General features: G+C 43.3%; 1 protein-coding gene across 8 annotated transcripts in view; it reads right to left on the bottom strand.

The window, feature by feature from the left end:
- EFCAB6 (EF-hand calcium binding domain 6) overlaps positions 1–13,059 on the bottom strand; it is a 222,441-nt gene that overhangs the window by 189,567 nt on the left and 19,815 nt on the right. For 7 of the 8 annotated variants that reach the window (XM_027591704.2, XM_027591711.2, XM_027591706.2 and 4 more), the window contains one exon: positions 7,204–7,409. In XM_027591704.2, the coding sequence (XP_027447505.2) occupies positions 7,204–7,409 (206 nt within the window). Of the gene's footprint in view, positions 1–7,203; positions 7,410–9,063; positions 9,194–13,059 lie in introns of those variants that run through there. The other variant, XM_027591708.2, reaches the window with a different exon arrangement.

Below are 13,059 nucleotides of genomic sequence, written 5' to 3'. Positions count from 1 at the left end.
AAAGGCAGGCACATGCTCAACTGACTGAGCCGCCCAGGTGCCCCAAAATACATTCATATATATTAGAATATATTTTTTCCCCAAGAGGCTGAGGCCACAACGTAATTTTACCCTCTGAATGTCATGTGAACTTTCTGTACATTTATATACTTTTAAGGTAGAAAAAAGCCGTTTTAAAATTGAAAATTCTATAAAGGACACTACTGGGTCCAGTGGGTCAATACGGACTTTAGATTAAATAAAAGAATTATCTCAATGTTTAATTTACCAATGTTGATAACTGTACTGTAATTATTTAAGAGAATAGTTCTTATTCTTAGGGAATACACACTGAAGTATTTAGAAGTAAGTAACCATAATATAAGCAATTTCCTCTCAAACAGTTCAGAAAAAAATTATGTATACCCTGTACATATCTTGTCAACTGTTTACAATATCCACACATACCACATATGGGTAACAAAAGGTCACAGGGGAAGTAAAATGAGGTTAAATGTTCACAACTGGCAAATCTGGGTTAAGTGTATATGGGTTAAGTGTATATGGGTGTTGTTTGAACCATATGGGTACTATTTGTATTATTCCTATTCTTTTAAATTTTCTGGAGGTTTGAAATTACTTTTTTTTTTTTTTTTTTAGGTTTATTTGTTTTAGAGAGAGAAAGAGCACGAGCAGGAAGGAAGGGCAGAGGGAGAGGGATAATCTCAAGCAGACTCCACACTGGGCGTGGAGCCCAACGTGGGGCTCGACCTCACAACCCTGCGATCAGGACCTGAGCCAAAACCAAGGGTAGGGCACTCAACCAATTGTGCCACCCAGGCGCCCCTGAAATTACTTCTAAATAAAAAGTCAAAATTTTTAAAAAGTGAAAATAATTATTTCCCCCCAAAAGGATGATGAAACTAAAGTGAAAATATAGAATCAATACAGATATATTTTATTAAGCTTCGTGCAAATACAGAAAGTACCATTTTTCATACAGCTGAATGGCTCCCACGTCCACACAGTCGAGTGTGACGTTCACTTAGCCCTTACAATTCCAGCCTCAAAGCTGAGCACAGTCATCTCAGTCTTCCCCAAAGGACAGATTTCTTTTCACTCTTTAAAACATACACAACTAAGAAATGGGACCCGAGGGACAGCAACAGAGTGGGCTTTCATGAAGCCTTGGCCTGGAAAGGACATCCAGGATTTCTATTTCGGATAGGGTGTTTTTTAGTAGATATAATTTTGGGTAGACACCTCCCAGTTTCCCTAGCTTTACAGCGGAAGGGCGAGAACAGAGTATGTGTGTTGCTTCAAGACTGGACGCCCTCGTGGTTTTGGTAGTGAGACTTCGTGAGGAGGGGAAGAAACATACGCTTACTGAGCTCACACTCGGGAGATGGGCACAAGTACTAATGTTGGTGTTTTACATGAGTTAGCTCATCTAGCCCCCAAACCCGGTCCTGAGGGTGTGGTCATTGCCGCTTTCAATGGAGCAGAGATGTGACCTCCCCGCATGCCACTACCATCAAGTGCCTCCAGAGCCCACGGTCCTCTCCCTACACTAACCACCCTGCCTACAAAAAAAAAAAAAAAAAAAAAAAGGGAAAGCCCATCTACCTATTGAAGGTTTTGTCACATTTCATATTGTTACTTACGGTCTAATGAAAATTCTAATGCAGCAGATACAGTTTTGTAAAGTCCAGTCTCCAAAGCTAAGCCCCTAAACAACCCAAGAATCTAGTCTAAAAGGAGAGGCTCTGCTAAGAACTCACGTTGTCCATATTTGTGATTCTGGCAAACATGTTTAAGAATCATAACCATCCAAAGATGAATCGCTAAAAGTAAATTCTTAGACTGGGGTGGAGGAGGGTAGTGTTTAAATCCACATCCATCGTGTTGACAAGTGTCTTCAAAGACATCTCTTTCCCCAACCCAGCACAACCACTGGGACCAGAACAGAATTATACTTTTCTTCTCTGGAATCTCTTTGCCAATTCAGCTTCTTTTATAAAATTTGTATTAACATTCAGAGACAGAGGCCCCATTTTTAAAAAAATTCATGTTACCATGAATTTCAAGGAAACTAAGGTACAGGGCATATTACAAGCAATGTCTCATCATTCATGCCCTGATCAATCATCAAAACACTCTGACATTCAAACATTTTTTTTTAAATGTATAGCATTAGATTCTTTTATTTTTTTTAAGATTTTATTTATTTATTTGACAGAGAGAGCGAGAGAGCACAAGCAGGGGGAGCAGTAGGAGAGGGAGAAACAGGCTTCCCGCTGAGCAAGGAGCCCAATGCGGGGCTCGATCCCAGGACCCTGAGATCATGACCTGAGCCGAAGGCAGACGCTTAACCATCTGAGCCACCCAGGCGCCCCTGACATTCAAACATTTTTGACATGGTTCTTAAAATAAAATTAAAGCTAAAGTGAATTCACTATAACTGGAAAATTCTTTTCTAATTTTAAGTGTGAAATTCCCATGAAGTGTTTTATCAGTTTTATAGGTTTCCAGTTAGGCTTACATTCACTGTTGGAAAGGGATTTGTTGGCAAAAAGTCTAGAAAAGTCACACACACTGTGAACTCCAGCTACTGGAAAGAGAAACCCTGCCTCATTCCTGTGAACTTGGCCTCTTGAAAATGCACCACATTCCAGCCTTCTTCGTTTACACATGGGTCACAGGAGCTCGAGGTTCTAGAAAACCCATGCTTATTATTTCAGATAGACTACCAGGACCTGTTTTTTAAAGTCTTTGAAGCTCTACAGTTTTCAGTGACTTCTTTTGAAAACAGATGTAGCTTTTAAAAACGGATACACATTTCACATTTTCTGTACTTTTCCTCTTCCTGCATAGTTGATTAGCTTGGGAAGATTGTCAAAATTTTAAATTAACATTAGATCATGAATATAGGGAGACATTAGCAGGAAAAATATCTTAACTCTCCATTTGGTATAAATAAAGTATCAGTTAAATCAAGCTTATGAGGAAACTGATGCAATGTTTGCAAGGACAAATGTTCTTTAAAAGCAAGAAAACATTACCAGTTGCACTCATCATCAGGGACATGCAAATGAAAACCACAGTGAGATATCACCTCACACCTGTCAGAATGGCTAAAATCAACAACACAAGAAACAACAGGTGTTGGCGAGGATGCGGAGAAAGGGGAACCCTCGTGCACTGTTGGTGGGAATGCAACTGCTGCAGCCACTGTGGAAAACAGTGGGGAGGGTCCTCAAAAAGTTAAAAAGAGATCCAGCAATTGCATGACTAGGTATTTACCCAAAGGATACAAAAATACTTATTTGAAGGGATACATGCACCCCGATGTTTATAGCAGCAATATCTGCCAAATTATGGAAACCATCTAAGTATCCATCGATTGATGAGTGGATAAAGAAGATGTGGCATATATATACAATGGAATAGTACTCAACCATCAAAAAAGAATGAGATTTTGCCATTTGCACCAACATGGATGGAGCTAGAAAGTATTATGCTGAGTGAAGTAAGTCAGAGAAAGACAAATACCGAGTCATCCGATAAACATCAGGAAACATCAGATAAACTCAAACAGGGGACCCCCTGTAATCTTCAGAGTGGTAAGGTCAGGAAAGCTAAGGAAAGGCTGAGAACTGTTCTAGACTGAAGGACACTTGGAATTTGTGTTCTGACCTGGATCACTACAAGATATGCATAGAACGACTGGCAAAACCAGTTTGGGTCCCGGGGCTGAGATGGTAGTAGTGAGCTCGTGTTAACATCTGTATTTGAATGGTCAGACTGTAGTTATGTAGAACACTATCCTTGTTTGAAGGGCACATACACTGAAATATTTGGGGTGATGGAGCCACTTTACTCCGAAATGGTTCAGGAAAAGAATTCGTTCTTTCCACTAAACTTCCAACTTCTCTATAACTTTGTGGTGGCTTTTAAAAAATGATCAGGCATAAGTTGTGGTGGAGTCAGGCTCATAACAGACCACCCTCCCACAGAAAACAACTATAAACTCTGGTAGATACCAAAACAAATAACTAAAGGCCCTGGAGAGTGAACGAAAACAGGAAGACTTTGGAGAAATTCAAAACACAGAGGAAGGGATGAGTATGGAGGGAGTTTCTTGTTCATAATGGTTTTGAGCCTGAGAACAAGCCACAGTCACTCACCAGCATAGAGGGGCTAAAACCCCAGAAGAAAACCCGCCGTCTCTCTGGCCTAAGAAACTGGCACACAGAACCCAAAGCAAGCACAGCCACTAAGAAAGTGAGGGAAATCTCAAACAGGAAAGACAGAGAAGGAGACCCACTTTCTGGGTATAAACTCTGTCCAAGTTTCCAGCAGACGCCCGAAGCAGGTGTATACAGGTCAGACTCAGAAAAGACCCACCTAGAGACAAAAGAGCCAAAATGAGATGCAAGCAACTGCTCAAGTTTATAGGTTAATTACTGCCAGAGCAGAAGCGTCAACAGTCTTCAGAGGAATGTAACAGAATCCAGTCTCTACAGCACTGTATTCGTAATGTTTAGCCCTGTACTAATGCGTAGCCATGGCCACATGTGGCTCTCGAGCATGTGAAATGTGGCTAAGGCAACTGATGAACTGAATTTTTTTTAGTCATTGTTAATTAATTTAAACTTTAAAACTAATTCAGTGACTGGAAAAGTTTTAACTATGTTTGGAATGACTCAGTATGTCAATCTTGTGTTTTAATTATAAATTTTATGAAATCTAGACATCAAGTATTTCCAGTAGAAACTTAGTGTATGAACTGAAGTTGGCTGTAAGTTTAAAGTACACTTCAGGTTTTGAAGACTTAGTACACAGAAAAGACTAGAACATAACTTATTGTCAATTTTTAATAGTGATAACATGTTGAAATAATATTTTCGATATATTAGTTAAATAAAAATATTATTCAAATTAATTCTTTTTAATTTTTTTCATGTGGCTACTAGAAAATGTTAAATTATAAATGTGGTGACATTACATTTCTTTTCTTTTTTTTAGATTTTATTTTTAAGTAATCTCTACACCCAACGTGGGGCTCAAACTCACAATCCCGAGGTCAAGAGTCACATGCTCCACTGACTGAGGTAACCAGGTGCTCCTCATGCTATATTTCTATTAGACAGCACTGGTCTGGGATATAATCCCAAAATACTCAAATATAAAGAACCAGAAAAATGTGACCCTTGCTTGTTAAGAGGAAAAAAAAAAATCAATGCAACCCACTGCTGAGATAACCCAGACATTAGAATTATCATTCAAGGACTTTAAAGCATCTATTTTAACTATGCTTAATGAGTTAAAAGAAATATGCTCAAAATTGAAGAAAAAAACAGGAAATGCAAGCAGATAAATAGAAATTATAAAACAGAAACAAATGGAAATTCTAGAACTGGAAAACACTGTCTAATATAAATTTTCACTGAATGATCTTAATGGCAAAACAGAGATGCAAAGAAGGAATCACTGAAATTGGAGACAGATCAATAGATATTATCCAATCTGAAAATAGAAATAAAAGATTGAAAAAAATGAACAGAGCCTCAGGGCCATCCCACAATACCAAAATGTCTCAGGGAGGATGAAATAAAATATATATATATTAAAAAATAATGGCTACAAAGCTCACATTCAGCGAAGAAGCAAATTAAAGGAAGAGAAATCCTTCAAACAGGACCATGGTATGCTCAAGAAGAAACAGCAAAGAGATCTACAAATATTTTTTTCCTAAATCAGTGAAAGGAAGGAGAGAGCCAGTCCCTGAGGTTGACTGGAATTCAGGAATACCTGAAATTCCCTGGGCTGTTTGTTTTCCCGACACGTGATTCCCCTGTTGTAAAAGTAAGCAAACTGAGTTGGGTTGAGGTAGTCGACAAATTCTAGAAGGAAACAGACTTTTAAATACTATGAAATGTCAGACTGATTAAGAAGTAATGAATGAGTAAGAATATGTTCATTTCTATGTGTGTGTGTGTGCATGTGTGTGCATATGCGCGCAAATTAGTTATTGGGTTACTGGGCTGGAAGGCACACTACTGATATTCCCACCCGACTTTTCCGTTTTGGTATTACTATATTGATCTCTATGGATTTATTCTGAGAGCATTTCATTCCTATTGTACTGTATATTCCATTTTCAAAGGCCCTGAGGGCTCGGACCGCACCAAATGTTTACTATTGACAGCCACCCGGTATGGTACCCCACCTAGGGCCTGCTCTCCATATCCCTCCCCAAGTAACGGCATCACCCCTGCTGCAAACACTTCCCCGGCCCCCTAGAGCTTCCAGGACAGAGGCCAAACTCTTTCATATGGTCCTTTACAGGACTGGCCCCTCTATCCACAACCTGATGCACAGCCCCTCACTTCAGGTATCGATGACACTACCCAGTTCCCTGAATAAACATGCCGTGTTGATTCAGGCATCCAAGCTTCCACTTGTGCTATCATTCCCTCTGTGTATAATGCCCTTCCGTTCTTCTCTCATCTGGCTAATACCCACTCCTCGGTCAAAACTCGACTAAATACACCTCTTTGTCCCCCAAAGCCTTCCTGGACCACCTGCCCATTTTTAGATAGCTCTCCCTCCTCTAACTAACTCCCACGCTTACCAACACTGCCAAATATTGTCTCTCTGGACTGGGACCCCTCCAAGGTCAGGCCCACAGTCTGCATGTTCTGCACTGGGTCCGGCATACAGTAGGTGCTCAATAACCATTTGATACAAGATAAATGCCAAAACACTAAGTTCCAAAATAAAAGCTGACCAAATACTTTTATATGGAAGCCTTAAGAACTAAAGAAAACTTTAGTTTTACCAGTACTCTACACAAAATATGACCCACACACATGTGGATCATCCCACATCTGCCAGAATTTCACTGAATTGTGAAAAATAAACAAAATTTTAACTGCTCACTTGGAACTGTCGGGGGGAAAGCGAGAAAAGATTTCACGCTCCAGTAATTGACTCCAACTTTTCCATAGCTGGGTTGTTTTTTCAGGGGCAAGGAGGGCGGAGGGAGACAAAGAGAACCTCAAGGAGACCCCCCACTGAGCACAGAGCCCGACGTGGAGGCTCCATCCCACAGCCCTGAGATCATGACCTGAGCTGAAAGAAAGAGTCGGACGCTTAACCGACTGAGCCACCCAGGCGCCCCAATATTAGGGTTATTCTAAGTCGCCATGCATACTGTACCTGAGCCAGGACATCTTGAAACTGTTCTCTCGTGAGAGGCATCAGGAAGGTTGTGATAATTCTTCTCAGTTCATTCTTTGACACCGTCATGTTGTGACCGGTGTCGAGCAGCTGAAAGGCTTTTTTCAACTCATCTCCTTTGTCGGTGATTTTTTGAAATAAAATCCGTTTAACATCTAAGAAGGACAGTATTGGATTTGCAATAGCTATATAAAAGAGACACAGTTGTTGATTAGACATGCTTAAAGCAAAGATCCCAAAAATCACTTCACTGCGGACTAGAATCCAACAAACTTCCAAAACACCATTTCTTCTACTATACTTCGCTTTACACATCTAAGCATTGCATGACTTGCAATGGCAAATCTACGGTCATTTTTTACCTTTAAAATCTGGTCAATGTAAAATGAGAGTAATCGTGGTGAAAACAAAAAATAGAGCAAAGATAATCCTCCCTATATAGGACATGTGGCATGACAAGCAAAGAACATGGATTCTGGAATAAAATTCAGTTATGAACAATATCATTTCAAGTAAATCTTTAAAATATCATATTCACTTTTCATCCCCTGGCCAAATTTTGAGGGGAAAACATGTAATTCTTAATTTAGATTATTTCCCTTTCCAAGACAAAGAAAAGATGAGAAAGGCTAGCCCCTGAAAGATAATGAAAGAATGTTAAAAGGCACCAAATAAGCTTCCGGAAGGCCTGCACTTCCTGAGAGGAAAAGCAGCTGAGTGGGGCCACGGTGCCATAGGTTCCAGAGGTCCCCATGTCACCAGGGGAGAGCCGATACCCCCCAGCTTCCCTCCCCTCTAAGACGAAACAGCTATAGAAATAAGGAAACACAGTAACTACAAATCAACTCACGGTATGGATCAGTTTCATAAGCATGGAGATGTGATTATTCCATTTTGATATTTTATAACCTACTAGAGAAAGAGGAGGCTAAAAATATAGGTAGTTTGGTAAATCTCTTCTATCTATTTATGAGATTGCAAAGGCTTGATGACCACAATTTATTTAGTAGTTCTGTCTGACGTTGTAAATTCTGAATGTGTATTAAATGTCTTTAGCACTGTTTCATCTTTTATAAACTCATTCACAAGCAGGAGCTAGGGAAGGACGATTGCAATTATCTCCTTTCAAATGAGAATTTCTTATCTAGGTATTGAACCTTTCTGACACAAGCTATTTGTCTTCCCTGACGCTCGCCAAGCTCCTCGGGTGCTGGGGATGCCTTTTGCTCACAATGCCCACTGCCTCCTTGGGGAGGGGCATATATCACCAGGACACACTGGAGAAAAGACAGTGGCTGGCTTGGGGTGACAGGCTGAAGGTCTCAGGAAAAGCTGCTCAGAAGGAAGAGGTGATACTTCAACTGGAACTTGGTGTCCCCGAGAGCAAGAGGGGCTGGAAGCGGGGGGTGCTATGGAGGACGGCCAGTCGAAGCGAAGGGGAGAGGGGACAAGCACAGGAGCATCAGCTTCAGAGATGAGACTGCAAAAGTCAGAAGAAGCCATATCCCCGGTGCTCCTATCTAGCTTTGTGCCCTGGTCATGGGACACCAACCTGGGACTCCCACCGAGAGAATGACATCACCCAATTTTTGTTCTGAAACTGCACTCTGACGTCACATGTAGGAGGGACAGAACGGGGAGGGCAGTGAATGGCATGGAGCCATGTTGTTAACTACAGCCTGCTCAGGCAAGTCTTAGTGGAGGTCTACACTAGCACGGCGGGCATGGAGGGGAAAGGAGGGGTGGATAAAGGAGAAGCGGAAATAACCCAGGTGGAGTCCAGAGAGTCTCCTGATGTGACATGCAGGGGGAGGTGGTGGAAGGAGATAAAGCTCCTACGTGTGGCGTGAGTGCTGGGGTGGGTGGTGACACCCTTCGCTGAGAAAGGGAAGGTCTGCAGGCCGTGGCAGATGGCATTTTTCAAGACGGCCATGACAAGATCCCCACCACACAGGCTCTTCCTGCAGTGCCAGGCTAACACTCCTCCCAGCGAAACGTGGGGCAGATATTCCTTCCCCTTGCGTCTGGGTGGGCCTGTAACTAGGGCAGAATCATCCTATGTGATTTCCAAGATGAGGTCACAAAAGGTGTTGCAGCTTGTGCCTCGTCCTTGTAAGATACTCATGCCAATCGCCATGCCATGAGGAAGTCAAGAAGTCACACAGAGAAGCCATAGGTAGGCATTCTGGCCAACACCCCAGCTGAGGTTCCAGCCCACAGAGGGAGCCAGCCTTCCGATGATTCCAGCCCTAGGTGTCATTACCCACTGCCTTCGAACCTCCTCCACTGAACCACCTGGAAGAGAGACAAGCTGTCCCTGGGACCTGCTCACATTGCAGATCTATGAGCAAAATCAATGATTCCAAACCTCTATGTGTGGAGGAGTTTGTATACAACAATAAATAGCTGGAATGGAAGAGAAAAAAGTTTGTGGGAAGGTTAATGCGTTCAGTTTGGGATCTCTAAGTGGGGATGTCCATTTGAAAGGTGAACACATAAATCTAGAGATCAGAAGTGGGGGGCGCTGGAGGTGCAGATGTGGGAACCGGCCACGTGGAAGCCATGGGGGAAACATGCCATGCTGGAAGAGAAGGGAGCCCTATGAAACACTGACTTTTAAGGAAGTAGAATTCATTCACTCAAAAAATATTTACTGAGCACCTGTCGTATTATCAGCCACTGCTCTAGGCACTGAAGGACTACAGAACAAGACAGGTAAGATCCGCCCTTGCACAGCTTAGAGTCTGCAGGGGAGAGGAAAGACAAGAAGCAGATAATAAATAAATGAATAAAGGTAATGGTAGACATTATAAGACAGTAAGAAAGAACGGGGCAGAGAGAGGTGGGAGCTGTTTTAGGTGGAGAAATCTGGGAAGTCCTCTCAAGGTATTTGATGAACTGAACCAGAATGATAAGATGAGCCAGTCAGACAAGAAGCTGGAGGGAACACAGCAACAGGTAAAGGGTCCTTGAGCAGGAATAAGCTTGATGTGTCCAGGAAAGCAAAAGGCCAGGGTAGACAGAACATGCGTGTGTTGCATGAGACGGAAGGCAGAAATTGCTGAGACTGGGGTGGGTGATGCTTCTGTGCCTGCACAAGGACTGAGGTTGTCTCCACATGTAACGGGAAGGCTCCAGAGAGTTCAAGCAGGACAGTGATCTCTAACATATCCTGTGTTCACAAATCACGCTGGCTGCCATGTAGAGAGTAGATTCTAGAGGTGCAAGAAATGAGAACAGAAGCCCAGAGATGAGTCAATTCCAAGGGTCCAAGAAGAGGTGATTATGGCCTGAACCAGGTGGTAGCCCTGGATGTCAGGCGGGGAAGGGGGAGTGTCGGGGGGTGCAGACAGATTAGAGGTAGTCTGCTAGACACAGAGCAGACAATGCTTTGCTGATCAACTGGCTCAGCAGGGCAGGGCAGGAAGAAACCAAGGATAACTGGGGGCTGGGCTGAAAGAACTACATAGATGATGGTGCCATTTACTGAGACGGAGAACACCAGGAATCAAGAGATCTGGTTGGCTGGCTCAGGTCTGAAATGCCCAGCAGATGAAGCCCAAGCAGAGAGGTCTAGATAGGCCACTGGAGATCTGATCTGGAGCTCAGGAGGGAAGTCCCAATGGGGCTATCATTTTGGTTACTCATGATACATAGGGACGTGGAGCCAGCAGCTCACCTAGGAGGGGGCAGACTCGGGGGAGAGGACTGGGTACACAGCTCAAGGGAGAAGAGACTGACATCTCCCACAAGACTCCCAGGGGTCCTGCCATGCTCCTCTCTCCATTTCTGACTGTCTCGGGATTCTCAGAAGCAGCTGATTCACAGGGAGGAGCCACGTGATTCCACATGGGCTGGGGAACAGGATTTCTCCCTCTGCCCACCCAGCCCAGAGCTCCTCCTCCTGCACCCAGGGTCATGGGGGGGGGGGGGGCCCTCTCCTGTTAACTTCTGTCTACCTCAAAATCTTTCTTCAGACTTTTCAAGTATATTTTTAGTTGCTTTCCAAGAAGCCCCATCTTTGCAATCAACAATTCTAATTTAAATGTATCAGAAATATCAGTTTGAAACTCATTGGCATTTGAAGGAAAACTTTTTCTTTCACGTGCCTAATGCACCTTCCCAGATTTAAAATGAAAGCAGTAACCAAACTTGCATAACCTGCTGGTGGGAGTACAAATTGATATAATCTTCCTGGAGGGCAATTTGACAAAATTTTCTATATCCGTTTAGAATATACAAAGTCACAACAGACTGTCACTCTCACCCTCACGATGTGAAAAAGTCAGATAAGCTAAACTATATAGTTTTTAAACCCATTGAGAGAACTGAGGGACACAAAAAAACCTAAATCCCAGAAAGGGTAAGCCACTCCTCTGAGAGGAATGACGCAGGACGCCTTTATCTTTGCAGAGCCAGGGGAAGTAAAGCAAATCCATTCTAGATTGGGGAGAGGAAAAAAGAACCAGCTGTTCAGTGGCCACATGTGGACAGGTTGTGATGGGTTCGCAGGCCAGGGTTCACAGACCGAGTCTGCACCGGGCCCCTGGGGCCTTCCTGCAGGCGTAAGAGGCACACCAGAACTGGGGGCAAGGCACAGAGCTGCGTGATGTGGCCCCAGGAGGGCAGGCCCGTCTGGGAGTGTAAGCTGCTCGCCAAAGGCTGAGGACAGGGCCGGAGAACAGAGCCCCTCCGAAGGCACCCGGGGCTTCACGGAACATACCTCAGTGGCCCACTGCAGCCTGGAGGCAGGGCGGCAGGGCGGAGAAAAGCCTCCTAGGGTGCTGGAAACTAGGAGCTGGGCCAGAGGACAAAGAGAACCCCCCCAGAGATCCTCCAAAACCAGCAGGGGGGCTGTAAAGCAGAGCGCTCTCCCAGGTATGCCAACCCGGAAGGAAATAGAAAGGCCTGGAATCTCAGCAGGGCTCAGATGTCAAGACCTGTTGAAGGGAAGTATTTGAAACCAGTGGCAACTGCAACCAAGTCGAGAACAGCTCCGTCTGGAGATGAACCTGTGCCTGCCCAGCTCACGTGAAGCCTGAGAGAAGAGGTGTTCCCTCTCCTGGCCGGACTAGTACCTTCTCTTTCCACTGGGCTTCACACTAATGTCTGCTATTAAATCTTTTTTAAAATTGCAAGACAAATGAAATGAGAAGAGGTGACCTAATCAAGAGCACGAAACAGTCAGAAGATCCGGAGAGAGAACAGATGGGGAAATGATCAGGTATTTAAGACGAGAACAGTAAACATGTTCAAGAGATTACAGGAAAACTTGACAATGCGCTGCATGTACAGGGCTTTCAGCAGAGAAAAGGAAACTGTTTCTGAAAGCACACAGCAAGGCTAGAAATTAAAAATACAGTATCAGAAGTGAAAAGCTCATTTGATCTGCTTAACACCAGACTAAACGTGATAGAAGAAAAGCCTAGTGAATAGAAAGTCAGGTCAACAGAAATTCTTCACATTTGAACATATAGCAAAAAACACTGTAAATGGAAATCAGGTGTCTCATATCTGTGGTTACCCCGTGAGCGGTGCTTATTTAATATGTGAGTTATACAAACACGTCACCTCCACATACACGTGCGTGCATGAGAGAGACCAGCCAAACACTTCACGGTGATTACCTTTGGGGAGACAAATGGTGCTAGGAGACTTTTAATTTAAACAAGAAAAAATAATTCAGTATTGAGAATTGCCATCAGTAGAAATAGAAGGCAAATGACAAAAGGGAAAAAGAGACGATGATGGCATGTAAGGCAGATGAAAGATTAGTATCTTCCGTACAGAGAGAGCTCCTGCGAATCACTGGACAGACCCACTGCAGGTAAATGG

Source organism: Zalophus californianus, chromosome 9 (genome assembly GCF_009762305.2).
Source record: "Zalophus californianus isolate mZalCal1 chromosome 9, mZalCal1.pri.v2, whole genome shotgun sequence".
Lineage (NCBI taxonomy): Eukaryota > Metazoa > Chordata > Mammalia > Carnivora > Otariidae > Zalophus > Zalophus californianus.
This window is presented reverse-complemented; position numbering and strand designations above follow the sequence as displayed.